Below are 21,584 nucleotides of genomic sequence, written 5' to 3'. Positions count from 1 at the left end.
ATAGATCGTTCTGTAACCTTTATAAAGCCATGGTGAAACCACATCTGGAATATGCATCTACCGTCTGGACATCAAATACAAAAAAAGATAAAATAACACTTGAGAAAGTACAGAGGCGTGCAAAGATAAAATAACACTTGAGAAAGTACAGAGGCGTGCAACAAAACTCATCAAAAATATTCGAAACAAATCTTACCCAGAACGGCTACTAGGACTGCCAACCCTAGAATACAGACGTCTCAGGAGTGATATGGTGGAAGTATACAAAATTCTGAACGACATAGACAAATGTGATAAAAATAAATTACTTCCCCGAAGTCATACTCAAACAAGAGGTACTAGTAAAAAACTTGTCAATGGACGTTCCAGACGTAACACCAGGAAAAATACTTTCTCACAAAGATTAGTAAATCAATGGAACTCTCTACCTGAAAATGTCATATCATCAGAAACTTTAAACCAGTTTAAGTCAAGACTAAACAGCCATTGGAAATTCAAGCAAGAGAAGTTCAACCCTACCTGCTATGAGAACACACAACCGCCAAACAACATGAACAATATTCAAATGGGTCAGAGATGCCTACGGCATATTTAAAGACCTCGACGACAGGTAACAGGTAAGTGAAATAAGAAGCTGAAACTTCTCCATGTTGGTAATGGTCTATAGTAAATAACTTTTGTAACTGAAGAAAAATACGAAATCGTCTGTTCCTCTTTTTGATAGTGAAAAAAAATACTATTTGTCAGCGGTGGAGCATCTTTAAATAAAACTTCTACACGTCACGCATCTGTAATTAATCTCTTCAGGTCTGTGATAGGTCAGGGTTTTCTCCCCTTCTCAACCGCTGCCTTCAGTTTTATTATCAGATAGGATTGGATACAACGATAATGAAAGTAAACCATGGAGTATAAATGATAGTAGAAATTATAAATTGACCACAAATTTAATCTACAAAAATGGACATGCGTGAAGCTACATGTATACAGAAACATATATATTATTATATATTACATAGGTAGACTACAATGTATGTTTCTGGTGTACTACTTTAAATTGTTTTCATGTAGCTGCATTATTGTAGAAAATGATAACATAATAGCATAATAATAATCATATTCATGCTTGAAAATAAATGTTTTGTTGTACTTTTTAATTACTGTATAGGGAATTTTGATAACCGACGTTATGGACTAGCTAGTACTGTAGTCTGACACTGGGTCGTCTCAGCTCTGTACCTCTTGGTAATATGTGATCAGATACCATTTTATTTACACAACATGTCATTGCTTATACAGTTTAATTGAATAACATAGAATTAAAATTAATACATAACGGTGCGTTCCGGATATTATCTTGTGGTTATGGTCATCCGGATCTAATTTTATAACAGCACCGGGAGTATAATCACGTGACACCTAAAATGGCTGACGAACGAGAACCACCCCCGTTTGAGGAGGACGACAGCCAAAAAGACGAAGATGATTTATTTACAGAAGCAAGTGAGGTGCGAACGTTTCCTTTATCTAAAACAGTAGAGCATGATGCGTTGTTGTAATATCTTATGACAAACATTAAAACGCTTTTGACATTTTGCCGGAATGCCGACATTTGACAAACCTCACCATACAGAGATGTAATTCCTATTTTTAAACACCACATTTTCAGTCTTTTATTTCGGAATATTTTGTCCAAGTTGCATGCCACTATATTCAAAAACTTGCATATTTTATTTTTTCTGTAATGCTTGGGGTTTTTTTCTACACCGGAATATGTTACGTTTACACCTGTATATAAAGGGGTGTAACCGGTTGATGATTCACAGTCTTATTATGTTAAAGACTAAATGAGGGAGCCAAGCAATAAACATAGAAAACATAGTGTTTCTTTGGTTTTGCAAGTGGTAGGACAGTTGTTTTTGCATTAGTAAATTATAGGGAAAAGATATATGTGAATGTCTCCAATAAATTGTACATGAGAGCTCGAGGTACATTGTACCTGCATTGATGCCTAACATAATCCCGGTGCTGAGAATACTCCCTGCATAGTATACCTCTTTTAAGCTTGATAGGTTGAGCTTTAAACTGATTATCCAGATATATATATGTGTGTTTACGCAAAATTTATTTTTGAAAATGAATCATAATTGACCCCTGGAAACTATAGGAAAAGGAGGTGAAGTCTGTAAAATATAACTCTTTTGAATACTGCTGCTATAATTCCAATATATAAATAAAATGTATCATTTGTCTAGAGAGATTTTTAAGCTCACTAATGGTTGATCAGCATCACACTAGTAGTAATCCATTGGTTCAGAGTTTGATTGATCCCTCCTACCGAAGGCAATGATTGTGTTTACATGTATGTAAAATCCTGCCGGTTGCTATATATAGCTACATTAATATCAGATAATCATATATAGATTTACAATAGAGCTATTATATATTATAATGTTACATTAGAAATGCTGTATGAATTAAATGTATATTTGATGAATGATGCAAATTCAGAAAGAAAAGAGTCCCCCTCCTACTGCCGAGGCAATAATCGACCTAAATGATGATGAGGATGAGGTAATTTGGTCTTTTGCCTACAACTGCACTTGCTGATAAAGTGTGCACTCCAATCTAAGCAATCCTATAATATACATCACCATGATTTAGTACAACACACGGTGCATACAAATTTGAAGCTGTAAATTGAATTTATGATTAGTATCATGACAATTTCGTTTTTATCAATGTCTGGTATCATCTTAATTCTAAAGGCTTTAAGAGTAATTGAACAAAGTATGTAGTCTCCTTCAATAATTCCTCAATGCTTACAGATCATGATCAACACTAGCACTGCTACACCTTCAACATTCATACTATGACTGCCATCTGTATTTAAATTACCATAGGATATACTAGTCAACCTATATCACTTTTAGTTCCCAAATTGCAATCCGATTACCACAACAACCTTCGACATGATAGCCCACCCTTTACTTTTAATTTCAGAATTGGAACACATACATTGTACACATGTATGATATAATGTACAAAGTTTTAGGTAGCATTTATGAAATGTAAAGCACAATGCATAATGCAATTCATAAGCTCGCCTATTCGAAGAATAGGGGGAGCTAATGTTGTCACCCCGGCGTCGGCATCAGCATTGGCGTCCCATTTCACGTTAAAGTTTTTGAGCAAGTTTCTGTTTCGTCAATTGTTTAAGCTTAAGTCATTATAAATGTTTATGATTTTATTTTCCTAATGTGTATGGATGCTGAACGTGATAATACAACCAATTTGGGGCCCTTTTGGGGTTTTTTGAGTTTGTTAATTTGTCATATTTCCACGTTAAAGTTTTTGAGCAAGTTTCTATTTTGTCAATTGTTTAAGCTTAAGTCATCATAAATGTTTATGATTTTATTTTCCTAATGTTTATGGATGCTGAACGTGATAATACAACCAATTTGGGGCCCTTTAGGTTTTTTTTGAGTCCGTTAATTTGTCATATTTCCATGTTTAAATAGTAAATACTTGAACATCAACTTCTTCTGAATAGGCGAGCTTTGCTGTTTTCCAACAGCCCTTGTTTAGAATTTTAAACCAATGGAAAATTAAAGTTCAATACTGCCAATACTAATTTCATGTAATTCATGTGTAAACATTTTTTACCAAAGTTTGATCTACCCGGTAGTTTAATAAGTTCAATGTTTATTTCTTGTAGATTGTATAACCGTATTTGATTTTATGCATTAGGGACGGACACCAGACACAGAACCTGAAAAGGTAGAACCAGAAGAAAACACTCGGAAACCAGTGAAGCCAGACATTGACACAGAGGATTTATTTGGAGGTAATGTTTGGTGTTGTACAAAAATTGGTGGGTTCACCTTTATGAAAAAGTGCTTTATGGTCAGTTGTATTTTGATATGATAGTAGTATATATAAACAATCGTAGACTAATCATTCTAAACAAATCATTCCAGATGATGATGACGGTGATGAGATTAAATTGGACTCTGATGGAGAAACTGACACTAAGCAAACAGATGAGAAGTCCCCATTTCTTGAGCCGTTTGAACCCACGCCTACCAGTGCCCCGGCCCAGGCTGAGGCTGCGTCGTCTGATGAAGAGAAGCCGAATACAGACATGCCTAAACTAGCTGTGACCCAAACAGTAACTTCAACATCCAAAACATCTAGCTCCACAAAAACAGCCAAGGAAGAGGTTTGACATTTGATTATAGTCCTATCATTTGAAAAAGTACTGTCAAAACTTCAAAGTACTGTCAAAACATCAAAGTACTGTCAAAACATCATTTATAACATATTGTATAGCAGATTATTCTCATGTGCCAAAATTTGCATGATTTTGACTTTAAACAAAAACGCAATTAAAATTATTAAATCATACTGGGAAGATTTTCTTGTCAAGTATTATTTTGAGGATTGAAATTTCAGGATTCCAACATTGTGTAAAGAAATCGCAAAAATGTCATCATCCAGGCGGAAATTACTGGCTATATGTGTATGGTACCTTGCTGTTCTGTTATGTTACCTATCTTAAAACATTTGTGTAATAACTGTTTATTATTATGTTTTGTGACACTAACTTTACATGTTATATGATAGTAGCTGTAGACAGTGTGATAGTAATTGTATATTTGGTAATGTAAGTCTTGGTACTATAGAAATAACATGATATATCAAAGTTATTTCCCTTTGTTTCAGAATATGACAGCCTATGTTGATGTGATGGTTTTACTATCCATGTTTTGTAGAATGACGACACTGATTGCAATTTGTGTTGTTGTTGTCGTTGTAGGTTGACGACGGTGCTAACGAGCACACATTAGTGATAAGGGTCACGGAACCACAGAAGATGGGTGATGGTATGAGTGCTTACATGGTCTACAGGGTCATCACAAAGGTCAGTATACTTTTAAAATGGAATTCTTCTTCACAACTTTTATTTTATATGCTGAAGTAAGATTTAGATATTTAAGAGATGCTGATTGTGTAGCTTACTATCCCTATTGATAAATTTGAATTTCCTATCTTTTAATCATCTGTCATTCCTTTGTGAATCAATCACAGGTCATTTTACCTTTGCTGAGATACAGTGTGTGTAAGCTCACAAGTGCTCGGCATTCGAGTATACATGTTTGCTCATATACTGCTCTCTTGATCTCTGCATTTTAAACATGTCTCTAAAATAGTTGATCATATGTTGACAGACCAGCATTCCAGATTTCCAGAAGCCTGAAATGGCTGTTTTGAGGCGTTTCAGTGATTTCCTTGGTCTCCATGAGAAGCTCCAGAACCGATATCTCCATCAAGGTCGAATTGTACCTCCTGCTCCAGAGAAAAGTGTCATAGGTATACTCTATAATTGTAATCTTCTAAATCTGTCACCTCTAAATACATTTTTAAACTCTTTCAGGAGGTCAAAGGCTAGAACAGTCCATTACGAAGTTATAGGGGTGAAGTAATTCTTTTACCTTTTTAACAAGGGTTACAAATACTGGTATCCTTAAAGTCACCAGATGTTGTCCTAGGTATCTTTCTATAGTTCACCATACACAAATATAGATCCTTCTGAATTCTAAATTACTAAATTAATTTAATTGCCAATAGATTTATTTTAAGGTTTTTGACAACGTTTCCCCCATTTAAACTGTATTACCTACGTAGGTATGTTTCTAAACCGATCATTATCTTAACCAGAAAATGTATTCGTAATAATTATTTTGGTTCATTATCCATATGCATAAGCTCTAAAAGGAGAAGAATCTTTTACCAAACAAGGCTTATCACTGGAACAATAAAATAATTATGTTGATTAAGATGATTAATTACTAATGGTATCAGTTCATACGCAGTTTTATTTACTTTTATTTGGTGTTGTTGCTGATACAGGTATGACAAAAATCAAAATGTCAAAAGAGGAATCGGGGTCAGCAGATTTTGTGGAGCGACGACGATTGATGTTAGAAAGGTATGGAACTGCTTTATAACTGTTCGGTCTTTTTGTGACTTATATGTGTAATGAATGTTCTGTATGTCACAGATATCTTATTTGAATACACACAGTTATTTTGTTTAAGGTTGATTTCTTCACAGTAATTTATGTTAAGATTCTTACACACTAGTGTAACTACTAAAGTATGTCTATGACAGACCCATGTTCATCCTAACAGGATAAATCCCTTGTTCTGTTCTGGTTTAACCATTGGAAATCTTTTATAGATTTTGAATTGTCATTGTTTTAATATGCCATATCCAAACTACTGTATATTTTCTTTAATAGTGAGGGATTAAACTCCCACTAAGTGACAAGTAACATAACCTGTATAGCTTATCACAATGACATTGTAAGAAATTTGACAAATACTCTAACATTTCTCCTTGGTAATAATTATCAAAAAGAAAATCACGAAATGTTTGCCATTAAACAGCTATACAGTATGTGAGAGAACCTTCAGTGTTACTATTGAAGTCTTTCAAACACAGGTTCCTGACGAGAACAGCACAACACCCAGTGCTCCGTAAGGACTCAGACTTCCGTAACTTCCTCGAGCATGCTGGAGAACTCCCTAGAGCTACTAATACCTCGGCTCTCAGCAGTGCTGGTGTGAAACGTCTATTCCACAAAGTTGGGGACGTTGTTGACAAAATTTCCTACAAAATGGAGGAAGCTGATGAGGTAAACATATCTTACCAAATTTTAAGCTTCCACATATGCTTTTTAGTTACTTATCAGATGTACAGTACTGTTTAATTGTAGACTGGACTTTAAATTCTCTATAACTAGCTCATTTGGAACAAAAATTTCAAGAAGTTAAATTTTCAAAGCAAACAAGATAAAGTGTAATCTTTGATTTGCCTCTTATGAGATGATTTTCTTGTTTGGTTTTGATTATTTACCTTTTCTTGGTTTCTAACTTTTTTATTAACTTTTTACCTGCATGTTGTAGTTTCCCAAGACTGACTTAACCAAACTTGTTAACAGCTTAGTATATAATCATTAGAAAGTATCAGTATCTGACATTTGTATCTGTTTAATGCATTTAAAGATATAAATCAAATCAATTTTTGATGTCACCATATGTTTTGAATGAAAAAGGAAGGACAGAGAAGAGATGCATCTTGTATAATCACACAAATGTACATCAGCTAATGACTCACAGATTCAACTAGGATTCATTTTTATTGGCATTGATTTAAATGTTTCCATTTTATGAAGTATGTAAAGAAATCACTGTAATTCATTGAATTTCCCTGAGTTATCACCTTCTACCTTCAGCTTTGTCGTGGCACTACTGTTGATGTCACAGATAGATTACAATTCAACTTAACATGAATATCAAATGGATTGAAACTTTTCTGATAATGTACAACCATATATGTAATATACATGTATTCCTTATTTGTAATTGTTATGTTTTTGACAAAGTAAGAAAAGTGAAACATCCAGTCTGGTGTGATTGTGTTTGTCTACTATCATTAATTTAGCTTCATTTCATTATTTTTTTCATTATTCCAAATTATGTTATTGTTTTCCTTTAGCTTTGATTTTTTTATTTCTTCATCATCGTTATCTAATTTTTGCGGTTACTGGGTACATTTTTATTTTATCATTCATTGCCATAGATTTGTTTTGTGTTGTCAATTTTTTTTGTTGGTCCTGATTTTTCTTATAATTTGTTGCAGTTTAAAACATTTTTTTTTCATTTGTTAAGTCTTGATTTGTTAAGATTTCAAACATCAATACCTATGTTATCTCTCAAATTCTAACTTAAACCATAGTTCCTTGTTGATAGGAGGAGAGTAATATTAATCATATATGTATATCATTTTTGAGGAATCTAGTAGCATTTTGTTGATCTAGTGGTTTAACTCATTTATTCCTTTTCTCAGAAACTAATGCATTGTTAAATAATTACATTTATTCTATATTTATCCTGTATTTTGATTGTTATATTTGCTGTTTTATACTATTTTGTGAGGTACTGTAATATTTTCTTACTCAGGGGAGATAACTCTCTCTGCATTATGTGCAAGATATATTTTTGTAATATTTAGATCAGATAATCACTAAGTTCCTATGGCAGAAGTTGGTCACATCATTTTACACCAAATGACATAGCTAACTTTTCTTTTTACCAATAAGACAGTCACACCCTATTCCTATACCAGATGAGCTGGCTAACATTTTATCTTACCAATAAGTCAGTCACACCCTTCTCCTATACCAGATGAGCTGGTTAACATTTTATCTTACCAATAAGACAGTCACACCCTTCTCCTATACCAGATGAGCTGGTTAACATTTTATCTTACCAATAAGTCAGTCACACCCTTCTCCTATACCAGATGAGCTGGTTAACATTTTATCTTACCAATAAGTCAGTCACACCCTTCTCCTATACCAGATGAGCTGGCTAACATTTTATCTTACCAATAAGACAGTCACACCCTTCTCCTAGACCAGTTGAGCTGGCAAACATTTTATCTCACCAATAAGTCGGTCACACCGTTCTCCTATACCAGATGAGCTGGTTAACATTTTATCTTACCAATAAGTCAGTCACACCCTTCTCCTATACCAAATGACATAGCTTACATTTTATCTTACCAATAAGTCAGTCACACCCTTCACCTATACCAGATGAGCTGGTTAACATTTTATCTCACCAATAAGTCAGTCACACCCTTCTCCTATACCAGATGAGCTGGTTAAAATTTTATCTTACCAATAAGACAGTCACACCCTTCTCCTATACCAGATGAGCTGGCTAACATTTTATCTTACCAATAAGTCAGTCACACCCTTCTCCTATACCAGATGAGCTGGCTAAAATTTATCTTACCAATAAGACAGTCACACCCTTCTCCTATACCAGATGAGCTGGTTAACATTTTATCTTACCAATAAGTCGGTCACCCCTTCTCCTATACCAGATGAGCTGGCTAACATTTTATCTTACCAATAAGACAGTCACACCCTTCTCCTATACCAGATGAGCTGGTTAGCATTTTATCTTACCAATAAGTCAGTCACCCCCTTCTCCTATACCATACCAGATGAGCTGGTTAACATTTTATCTTACCAATAAGTCAGTCACACCCTTCTCCTATACCAGATGAGCTGGCTAACATTTTATCTTACCAATAAGACAGTCACACCCTTCTCCTATACCAGATGAGCTGGTTAGCATTTTATCTTACCAATAAGTCAGTCACCCCCTTCTCCTATACCATACCAGATGAGCTGGTTAACATTTTATCTTACCAATAAGAAGGTCACACCCTTCTCCTATACCAGATGAGCTGGCTAACATTTCATCTTACCAATAAGTCAGTCACCCCCTTCTCCTATACCATACCAGATGAGCTGGTTAACATTTTATCTTACCAATAAGTCAGTCACACCCTTCTCCTATACCAGTTGAGCTGGCCAACATTTTATCTCACCAATAAGTCGGTCACACCGTTCTCCTATACCAGATGAGCTGGTTAACATTTTATCTTACCAATAAGTCAGTCACACCCTTCTCCTATACCAAATGACATAGCTTACATTTTATCTTACCAATAAGTCAGTCACACCCTTCACCTATACCAGATGAGCTGGTTAACATTTTATCTCACCAATAAGTCAGTCACACCCTTCTCCTATACCAGATGAGCTGGTTAAAATTTTATCTTACCAATAAGACAGTCACACCCTTCTCCTATACCAGATGAGCTGGCTAACATTTTATCTTACCAATAAGTCAGTCACACCCTTCTCCTATACCAGATGAGCTGGCTAACATTTTATCTTACCAATAAGACAGTCACACCCTTCTCCTATACCAGATGAGCTGGTTAACATTTTATCTTACCAATAAGACAGTCACACCCTTCTCCAATACCAGATGAGCTGGTTAACATTTTATCTTACCAATAAGTCAGTCACACCCTTCTCCTATACCATATGAGCTGGTTAACATTTTATCTTACCAATAAGACAGTCACACCCTTCTCCTATACCAGATGAGCTGGTTAGCATTTTATCTTACCAATAAGTCAGTCACCCCCTTCTCCTATACCATACCAGATGAGCTGGTTAACATTTTATCTTACCAATAAGAAGGTCACACCCTTCTCCTATACCAGATGAGCTGGCTAACATTTCATCTTACCAATAAGTCAGTCACCCCCTTCTCCTATACCATACCAGATGAGCTGGTTAACATTTTATCTTACCAATAAGTCAGTCACACCCTTCTCCTAGACCAGTTGAGCTGGCAAACATTTTATCTCACCAATAAGTCGGTCACACCGTTCTCCTATACCAGATGAGCTGGTTAACATTTTATCTTACCAATAAGTCAGTCACACCCTTCTCCTATACCAAATGACATAGCTTACATTTTATCTTACCAATAAGTCAGTCACACCCTTCACCTTATACCAGATGAGCTGGTTAACATTTTATCTTACCAATAAGTCAGTCACACCCTTCTCCTATACCAGATGAGCTGGTTAACATTTTATCTTACCAATAAGTCAGTCACACCCTTCTCCTAGACCATTGAGCTGGCAAACATTTTATCTCACCAATAAGTCGGTCACACCGTTCTCCTATACCAGATGAGCTGGTTAACATTTTATCTTACCAATAAGTCAGTCACCCCCTTCTCCTATACCATACCAGATGAGCTGGTTAACATTTTATCTTACCAATAAGTCAGTCACACCCTTCTCCTATACCAGATGAGCTGGTTAACATTTTATCTTACCAATAAGACAGTCACACCCTTCTCCTATACCAGATGAGCTGGTTAACATTTTATCTTACCAATAAGTCAGTCACACCCTTCTCCTATACCAGATGAGCTGGTTAACATTTTATCTTACCAATAAGTCAGTCACACCCTTCTCCTATACCAGATGAGCTGGCTAACATTTCATCTTACCAATAAGTCAGTCACACCCCTTCTCCTATACCATACCAGATGAGCTGGTTAACATTTTATCTTACCAATAAGTCAGTCACACCCTTCTCCTAGACCAGTTGAGTTGGCAAACATTTTATCTCACCAATAAGTCGTCACACCCTTCTCCTATACCAGATGAGCTGGCTAACATTTTATCTTACCAATAAGTCAACCCTCCCTTCAATATACAGTCACACCCTTCTCCTATACCAGATGAGCTGGCTAAAATTTATCTTACCAATATGACAGTCACACCCTTCTCCAATACCAGATGAGCTGGTTAACATTTTATCTTACCAATAAGTCAGTCACACCCTTCTCCTATACCATATGAGCTGGTTAACATTTTATCTTACCAATAAGTCAGTCACACCCTTCTCCTATACCAGATGAGCTGGTTAACATTTTATCTTACCAATAAGTCAGTCACACCCTTCTCCTATACCAGATGAGCTGGTTAACATTTTATCTTACCAATAAGTCAGTCACACCCTTCTCCTATACCAGATGAGCTGGCTAACATTTTATCTTACCAATAAGTCAGTCACACCCTTCTCCTATACCAGATGAGCTGGCTAACATTTTATCTTACCAATAAGTCAGTCACACCCTTCTCCTATACCAGATGAGCTGGCTAACATTTTATCTTACCAATAAGTCAGTCACACCCTTCTCCTATACCAGATGAGCTGGCTAACATTTTATCTTACCAATAAGTCAGTCACACCCTTCTCCTATACCAGATGAGCTGGCTAACATTTTATCTTACCAATAAGTCGGTCACACCCTTCTCCTATACCAGATGAGCTGGCTAACATTTTATCTTACCAATAAGTCAGTCACACCCTTCTCCTATACCAGATGAGCTGGCTAACATTTTATCCACAATCTTACCTCTGTACTGTGCCGCCCATTGACCAGTGGGACTATGACATGGAGGTAAATCTACATTTTGTACGCTGTAAGTTCTCCATCTTCCTGGTTTAGGTTTTATTTTGTAAGATTAATATAAAAAAAATATTCATTTTCTTTGAAATGAAGGGGAAAAAATCCAGAATTTGAAATAAACGAACACTATTAAAATTGATTATTCTTTTTGTAATGAAACAAAAATTAAAAAAGAAAATCGAAGTCCCTTATTTGTCGAAACATATGGACTTCAAATATCCAAAAAATCATTTTTGAACAAGGTCATCATAAATCAGATTCTACCATGTCACATAATTCAGATATACCAGATTTAATATGAGCATGGCTGTTCATTAGCAGGAGATTGTTTTTCGTGTTTGTACAAAAAGTATATTGCACATGATTATATTTATTATATCTAGGCATGTGCATGTTTTTGTCACAGGAATATTGATTTTGTTCAGGAATGGAACAACACTATTTTCTCTTGTGACATGGTAGACTATATACAGTAAAATAATAGAATATATAGAGTAAAATATATGGTCACATCTTGGGTAGAAATACAAAAATGTAATCAACTTTATCTGAAGGACTAACTACGTATATATTACAACTGGTGAATGATGGAAGAATAGAGAACTTATAGACAACAGATGTAAATGTATGTGTTAATTGTACTTGGTTAATATGATTTAGTTAAGACTTTCAGTTCATTTTTAAGCTTACTTTTGTTTAAGTTGGCATCATTGGCATGTTGCTGTATACTGATTTATTTTTCTTAGACGTCAAACATTAATAGGACCTGTGGTTGTTGTAAAAATCTGCCCATGATGTAATTGAGTTTTTTGTTTTTGCGGGGTTGTCTTTTCTTGCAAGGTGGTATACTAGTGGTATCTCAGGGCCCATTTTCACCAACATTCCTAAACTTAAAGGATTTCCTGAACTTAAAATTTCTTATAGGAAATTGAAGTTAAGGAATGCTCTTAAAGTTAAGGAGCTTTCCTTAAAATATGTAATTGTTTTTTTATAGAACATTTTAAATTAAGGGATTCCTTAAAGTGAATAGTCCGGCAAAGAAATCCAGTCTAAATGCGTTCATTGGCCTTCCAAAAGTTCTCACATATTAATACGATGGTCAAGTTCTGCTTACGTTTCCCAGTTCTGACCATTGAAATTAAGAAAAGTTGAAAGCATTGAAAGCGAGGCTGCGTGGAAATGTAACCATGGACATAGTCAGCCGGGAGGACGTTTTAGGATTACTATACTTTAAATTAATTTCTACGTACGCAGACAGATTTTGACGAGAAAGTTTATTTTTCTATTCCATAAGAAATTATACTGGATACATTCACACCATTTTTACCGACTTTAGCCATCCTTGCCCGACTGTTCACTTTAAAGTTAAGGAATGTTCGTGAAACTGGGCCCTGGAATGCACACACAAATAAGTAAACTGACAATAATTTCTTTTCCTGGGCCATGTGGGATTTCATTTTTAAAGTAAAATATTTTGTTTTCTTTGATTCAATAATGATGGAAAAGAGCTTGGAATTAAATTTTATGTGAAAGATGTGATGTTATTTATAATGAATTTTTTTCACAATATTAAAGGGACAATTCAGTCTAAGGGAACATTAAAATTTGTACATATATCAGAAAAACCAGTTCTAATGGAAATTAGATCAGTTGGTTTTACTGTGATATGCCAGAAAAGCCCATGGTGGTGAAATGCGTGTAAAATGTTCAAACTTGCTCGCTGTCCGCCATTACACATTGTGGTCGAACATCTTGTATGCCGAACCCTGTCCCTTGCTCGTAGAGTAATGCTACTTTTGTCTAGAATTGCTCAAATCGCTCTGACTGTAGTGTGTTTACCTTATTAGTTGAATTGTCTTGCCTAAATAACATTTTAGCACCTCCACAGTGGTTATGTTGTTCATTTGTTTAACGTGCGTGACTTTGGCTCGGATATGGTTACAGCGTACATATTGTACCTGCTTAATCGTATTGATCAATGATTTGTAATTATTACGGTATCAATTAAAATACTAAACAATGACATGGAATTTGTCAATATTTAATTTAAATACATTTATGCCATATTTGCTTCTTGGGTATGTAAAAGAATTTTCCTGAGTGAATTGTCCCTTTAACTATTGAATGGTTTAGATATATGATGTAATTTAGTGTTGCATATGTAATTTGATTTTTTTTTTTTTTTTCATTGATAACTTTTCTCTGGCCATTGTTTGTTTACTAGGTTTCTAAACCTAGCATGTGTCAGCATGTGCACAACATCTAATGAATTGTTACGTTTTGAAGAAACAATATTCATTTTTACCACACATGAGGTCTCTTATGACCTTGATAAAACAATCTACTGTAGTGTCCTGATGATATGCTGTAGATTAACCATCAAGTTGATTTTTCTGTTGTTAGACTGTAGATTGTTTAGAACCAGACATATTGTAATGAGCATGTGGAGACACTATGAAGCTTTTATACCTAGTACAGAATACATATAATATGGTGTTTCTGGTCCAGGGGAGATAACTTCCAGTCATTTTAATTTGGCATTATTTCTGTCTGTCATAAAGAATCATTTTGTGTAGTGTTCAAATTTAGATTATGTCCAATCATGAACTTAGTACGATTCTTAATGATAGCATTGTAAAATTTCCAATATCGCTTTTGAATACATTGTATAAGATGGTGAAGTCAAAGTCCTGATATGTTTCAATGAATGTGCATTACGATGGAATAAGTAAACACCAGCTCATTATTCAGAATGGCACATTTGATAATCATACAGAAATGAAAATCAATTTGACTTTTGTATTTCAGTGGTTTGAAGAGAAACAGCAACAAGTTGAGTGTTTGGATTCACAGTTAAGAAAATTACATTCCAGTATGGAGTCTGTGGTCAGTCACAGAAAAGGTAGGTCATCTAGGTTAAAGGTCATAGGTCAAATGGTGCAGAAAGGGTGTAGTTCACTGATGTGATTCTGCAAGGTTAGAGGTCATAATACTAGTTTATATAGGGTAAGTAAGAAGTGAATAGTTAAATTTTGATTAAAGATAACTGAAACGATAAAGGTCACTCAAAAATGTTTGTTACTGTCCATGAACAGACAATACATTATTTGTTTTCTTTAGTAATGATTATCATAACAAAACAATTGTTTATCCATATGTACATGGTTCAAAAGTTTTAAAAAGTTCACATACTTTTAAACCAAAATTGATGAAAATTTTAAGGATGTTTAAATCTTTTTATTTATAGGTAATATTTCTAAGATGCTTTTTGAAGATTTTAACTGCATATGCTATATCTACAAATGCATATACAGTAAAAAAATGTTTATAAAGTCCACCCAATGGACATCAAAAAAATTGGCTTTATAGCCAAGAGGTCTTACACACAGGGCAAATTGTATTGAAATTGGCCATTAGGACCCTAAGAAAGTGATCTTATAAAGCAGGTTGTCTTTATACAGAGGCAGCCTTGACTGTATAGATATATATGTATATATGTATATAGCTATGTGTTTATGTATATAGCTATGTGTTTAAATATCCTAGACCTGAGTAATAGCACTGCTGCTTTTGCCAAGAGTGCGGCCATGTTGGGTAACGCGGAGGAGCACACTGCCCTGTCTCGTGCTCTGTCACAATTGGCTGACACGGAGGAGAGGATTGAACAAATACAACGCGAGCAGGCCGACCAAGACTTCTTCGTCATGGCTGAGCTGCTCAAGGACTACATCGCTTTATTGGGGGCGGTCAAGGTAGGACAAACTTTTTCATTTCTGTCTAATGATAGAGTCCTAGATTGTTTTTAGGTCACCTGAGACAAAGCCTCAAGTGACCTATTCTAATCGAAATAGAAAGGTCTTAAGGTCCTTTACAAAAATTGAATTATATGACCCTGGTGTCTCACGTTTCCCCCTGGGGAGGGGGTCAAGTTTACTATAGTTTATATAGGGAAAACACATTTATGAGCATTTTTTTGCTCAATTTTCATTGGAAATGAGTCAAACTTGGTTAGAATTATTAGCCTGAAATAGCATTTTAATATCATATCTATATTGGTCCAGGCCGACCCCCTGGGGGCAGAGAGGCGGGGCCAAAAAAGGTCAAATAGGCTAAAACTTCAAAAATATTCTTTTAAAATTCTGGAAATGGTATAATCAAATACACTTTATAGATGAAAAGGTCTTAAAGTTTGTTTATAAAAATTGTAAATTATATGACCCTGGGGTCTCCTGTTTCCCCTTGGGGAGGGGGTCAAGTTTACTATAGTTTATATAGGAAAAACACATTAATGAGCATTTTTTGCTCAATTTTCATAGGAAATGAGTCAAACTTGGTTAGAATTATTAGCCTGAAATAGCATTTTAATATCATATCCACATTGGTCCTGGCCGACCCCCTGGGGGCAGAGGGGCGGGGCAAAAAAGGGTCAAATAGGCTAAAACTCCAAAAATCATCTAAAATTCTGGATATAGTAGAATCAAATAATTATAGATGGAAAGGTCTTAAGGTGTTTTTATAAAAATTGTGAATTATATGACCTTGGGGTCTCAACGTTACCCCTGGGGAGGGGTCAAGTTTACTTTAGTTTATATAGGAAAAACATATTTGTGAACATTATTTGCCCAATTTTCGTAGGAAATTAGTCAAACTTGATTAGAATTATTAGCCTAAGATATAGCATTTTAACATCCATATCCGTCCTCAATGACCCCCTGGGGGACCAGAGGGGCAGGACCAAACAGGGTCAAAATGATTAAAATTTCAAAAAATACTTCTAAGTTCACAGGTTTGATGGAAGCAAATACTCTTCATAGTCTAAAAAGTCAAATTTATAAATCACTGACCAACTTCAAGGCCCAGCATATAGTGTTTATATGTCTTTAATTTGTTTCATTATTTGTTTCATTATATATTCTAACTCAGGTGACCGTTAAGGCCCATGGGCCTCTTGTTATATACATGTTCTGTCAAATTTTCTTAGCTTTTAGCTCAAAGGCCCTGTTTTAATACAAAATGTTCTGTAGGTTACATTTGAAGTTTACACTTGAAAAAAGTACTCTCAAATGTTACCATTGTCCTGTCATCATAATTCCTTGTAAACAAGTCAGATATTCATGAGACAATGCATTAATTCAATTAATTATATGTAACAAAAAGCATCAGTCATGTATACCAAGTAAGTCATATATTTTTAGTAGAAGAATGAAATAGGTTACTTATTAGACACAATACAGTGAAACCTCTGCAAAATAGCATGTGTCAATAGTTCAAATAACTATGTATGTAATTATGCATTTGCTATCACAGCTATAACATGACGCTTTTACACAAACATAAATCTTGAACCCAAAACTGTACCATTCCTTTGGACTTTATCCTGAATATCAATATCATTCTTTCCAGACAATAAATATTGTCTCACTATTCCATAATTGTCTTTGACAGGAGGTATTCCATGAGAGGGTTAAAGCTTACAAGAATTGGAAAGATGCAGAAGCAACATTGACAAAGAAGCGTGAAAACAAAGCCAAGTTAGAGCTAGCTAATAAAACAGACAAAATCTCCCAAGCCAAGCAAGAGATTTCTGAGGTAGGTTCTTCAGCAGTTGTAAACAAAACCCGATGCAATTTTCAGGAAATTAGAATTTGAGAATTTATCTGTAGTGACTTCATATCTATACAAAATCAGAATGTGACAGCGACACAGAATGTGATGGGGACATGCATGGGTAACACTAGATTCCCCCATTCCATGGTCTCCTATTTGATGGCCAGACTATTAAAACAGATTTCTTTCAATTAAAACTAATAACTATACAATATTTTTCAAAGGTTAATATTTCTTTAGCTGATTTAAAAACATGTTGGTCCAAGAAATGATGCTAAAATTGACTTACTTAAATAGACACCAAAAATGATATTTTGCAATTAAAAACTTTAAAGCAAAATTATCTTATTAATTTTATTATTTTATTTGGTCTGTACATATTAAGCAGTTGTCCTTATTATTCTCATTTGCAGTGGGAGCTAAAAGTTGAGAGGGGAAAGGATGATTTTGAAAAGATATCTGCAATGATACGAAAGGAAGTGGCTCGTTTTGATAAGAAGCGTGTAGAAGATTTCAAAACTAGTATCATCAAATATCTAGAATATTTAATGGAAAACCAGCAACGGGTAAGTTACATTTAATTACAGAGATCGGACAGAAGTATTCGGACAAAATGGCCGCCATAACGTCATGTGAACATCTCGCTAGGAAAATAAAACCTTTATAAAAAATATATGTGTTGTGACACTGACCTAATATTTGGTGATCTGACCCTTGGACTTTCGTACTTCCTTCAAACGATCAGGAATCGATTGGTATAAACCTTGAGTGTATTCTACATCAATGCCTTGGCAGATGATTTGTATTGCGTCAAAAAGTTTTGTTTGATTAGTGATGTTTTTGACCACTGTTTTTAGTCATAGTTTGAATTTTAACCACACATTTTCGATATTTAAATCAGGACTTTGTGGGGGACATTCTAAAATGGGAATACCATGGTTTGTAAAATATTCAGACACAACACGAGCCTATTGAACTGGAGCATTGTCCTGTTGAAAAATGTAGTTTTGGTTTGCGAAGTGTTTCGCTAAGCAAAATGTCACATGTTTCCTCAAATTGACTTCACGCACAACCATGGTTTTCTTCACTACCCTTCTACGGTATCCCTGATTTTTTAAATTTCGGTCAATCGTTTTACTACTAACCTGTACATCATTTACAGTGTTCCTGTAGTCATTTAATTCGGCTGTTACTTCATCCAATGTTTTTCTCCTATTTCCGCCCACAACTTTTAAGAGCCTTCTCTGGTCGCGATCTGTCAAATATGGCGTCCTTCCACATCGATGTGTATTTTCAATGTTTCCTCGTCTCACATATCGCTTCCAAATATCAGAATTTGTAGATTTTGGTATGCCTAACCTATCTGCAACAATTGTTTGTTTTATCCCACCTTCTATCATCGCTACGACGGCTTTTCTTAAGCCTGATGTTACTTCTTTACCACCACAACCCATATCATTTCCGTGAATTCCTGCGATTCCGTCAGCAGACGATATAATTTATTTTTACCGCCACACCATTAAGCATGACGTCATAATTCCGATGACGTATACGATGACGCGAACCAAGCCTCCAAACTGGATTTAATCCGATTTTTATGCGCTGCACGAAATTAAGCGGTATATATCACGAAGCGTTGGTCCGAATACTTCTGTTCAGTCTCTGTAGTTTTGATAATGACATATTTTCAAACATTACGCAGTTGCTTCAGTGTAATGGCTCTGTTTCCCTCTCACTTTTCAATAAATAAACTAGATAGGGGTTCTAAAACCCATCTTGTCCTATATAGGGGACAGGTAACTGACTTGTTATGCAGGGCTGCTGTGGCCGAGTGGTTAATATGTCTCGACATATTACTACAAGCCCTCTTCCTCTGGGTCACGAGTTTGAATCCCATGTGGGGCAGTTGCCAGGTACTGACCGCTGGTTGGTGGTTTTTCTTCAGGTACTCCGCCTTCTTCCACCAACAAGCCTGGCACGTCCTTACATGACACTGGCTGTTAATAGGACGTTAAACTAATAAAACCAAAACCAAATGTTATGTTGACATTCTACTAGCAATATTAAAATATTATGATATTTGTATAGTATCGAGGGGGTACATACTTCAGAAATATTGACCTTTTGTTGATTATTACAAGGAATTGTTGACTGGGGAATGGTGATATTATGAAATTCTCTGATGTTGGATGTTGAAGGTTATATCACCTTTTAAAGGTTAACAACTTCATGCATTAACCCACAAAAAGTCAATATCTAAAATTATCCTGACATAAGGCATTAAACATACTAAATCTGTCAAAAAGAGGTACATAGTATTTATCTTAAATTGCTGACATAGACTGTGTTTTATGTTGACAGGTGATCAAATGTTGGGAGGCCTTCCTACCAGAAGCTAAGGCTGTGGCATGAGGTGTCAAACAAACTACAACAGAGAACATTCTAATGACACTGAGATTATAACTAGCCACACTCACGTTACTTGTGGCTGGTTCCCTGTCACTTTTCGGTGACTTGATGTTAGTGGTGGTATAGACACAATACTGAGATTTTCTAGTGCTACATCTAATGTGCAATGTACTTATTGAACTGGTCAACACACAGACGGCATCACACTGTCTAATTATTGTTTCAACTTTTTTTTCACATTTGGTTTGACAAGCAGTCATTACATGGATGATCATTATTTGATTAATTTTTAAAAAAAAAATCAAATTGTATACCATGTATTTAACTCACTCACCCACGGAAATGCTAATTGGACTTGTCTACTTCAAGAACTAGAACAGTCCATTATGAAATTTCAGGGAATGTGTAAAGATGGATAAAGATTAGTTTATATTCATCCCATCAGTTTTAGCTCACCTTATATATGAATAGTAAACGGTTGTAAATTTCATCATGACATCTTTTATAAAACTTTGGTGTGCTTACAATACAAAACTACCACTGTCATAAAATACCTTTTAGTTCTTGGAATTTTGATTCATGATAATGTAATTGCAAAACCATAACATTAGTCTTTATTTATTGGTACAAATGGTCCAACAAGTGCTTGAATGGGTTACAAATGCAATATCATTTATCTTTTAATTTATACATGTTGATACAATGATTAAATAGTGTTTTCTTTGAATAACATTGGGGCCAATTGTGTGTAATTATAGGAAAGGTTAGGAGAGAAAAGCGAATAATTATGCTGTGCATGTAAGTTAATTATTGAAGTATTTTGTGTTTGACGCAAGGTTTGTTTTTGCTTTGCCCATGTCAGCTGTTTTTGCTAATAATGTTAAATTCTATGACATTTTGGAGCAGTAATGGTTAATGTTTGTCAATTATATAAACCATTGTATTTCTAATGGTTTGTATGTATATCGAAGAACAACCATATATTATAGCCTGAGAGGTTCAATGGTTGAAACTCATCAAGTTGTTGTATTACAGACTAGCCCATATAAACATTTGTAATGACTTAAATGTGCTAATGATGTAAATGCATCAAGCTCGTAAGAGATTCACATGTTTATGATAATTATATGATTACAAGTTTAAAAATGTATCGTATTTTATAATGTACAATTTTAATAATGAGAAACTAAATTAAAATATATATATATATCAAATGAAGCAATGGTATTGATTTGTAGTCAGTTTTGTAATTCCTGACATCTGATGTAACTACATAACATGTTTTGACCACTTCAACCGCTTAGAGAGTGGACGAATGGTTTAGATGTCAACAATAGTATACTCCAACTCTTGGCCTCTGTTTAGCAATACAGAAGTTTTGAGATACCAAAACAATGCTGGTAAAGTATGATGACACAGTCACTGGAATGTGGGACTAATCGTCGTAAATTGTACTATACCCTACTCGCGTCATTTTGGTATCTCAAAATTGACGCATTGTAATGGACAAAGGTTGGTAGGGTTCATGTTGCCTGCAAAATGCAGGGGACCTATTGATATTAGAATAAGATATTCCAATAGTATCTCAACAAACGTTTCTGTCTGATAATTTAGATGATGAAACAACTCGCACTTGCACAG

At 35.0% G+C, this 21,584-nt stretch overlaps 1 protein-coding gene across 2 annotated transcripts; it reads left to right on the top strand.

Annotated features, from left to right (window-relative positions):
* The first annotated feature begins 1,379 nt into the window (after positions 1 to 1,379).
* LOC138333289 (sorting nexin-2-like) lies at positions 1,380 to 21,157 on the top strand. 2 transcript variants are annotated; one of them, XM_069281572.1, is made up of 13 exons: positions 1,403 to 1,505; positions 2,509 to 2,571; positions 3,748 to 3,844; positions 3,978 to 4,219; positions 4,817 to 4,921; positions 5,229 to 5,370; positions 5,911 to 5,989; positions 6,505 to 6,697; positions 14,736 to 14,829; positions 15,474 to 15,679; positions 17,373 to 17,516; positions 17,948 to 18,100; positions 19,896 to 21,157. In XM_069281572.1, the coding sequence occupies exons 1-13, from the start codon at positions 1,422 to 1,424 to the stop codon at positions 19,944 to 19,946; spliced, it is 1,653 nt and encodes a 550-aa protein (XP_069137673.1). In that variant the 5' UTR covers positions 1,403 to 1,421; the 3' UTR covers positions 19,947 to 21,157. The 2 variants fall into 2 exon arrangements, with proteins under 2 accessions (XP_069137674.1, XP_069137673.1); XM_069281573.1 differs by lacking the exon at positions 2,509 to 2,571 and having other exon boundaries at positions 1,380 to 1,505.
* Positions 21,158 to 21,584: the final 427 nt, after the last annotated feature.

This window comes from Argopecten irradians, chromosome 10 (genome assembly GCF_041381155.1).
Source record: "Argopecten irradians isolate NY chromosome 10, Ai_NY, whole genome shotgun sequence".
NCBI lineage: Eukaryota > Metazoa > Mollusca > Bivalvia > Pectinida > Pectinidae > Argopecten > Argopecten irradians.
Note: the sequence above shows the minus strand (reverse complement) of the source record. Positions and strands in the feature narration are given on the sequence as shown.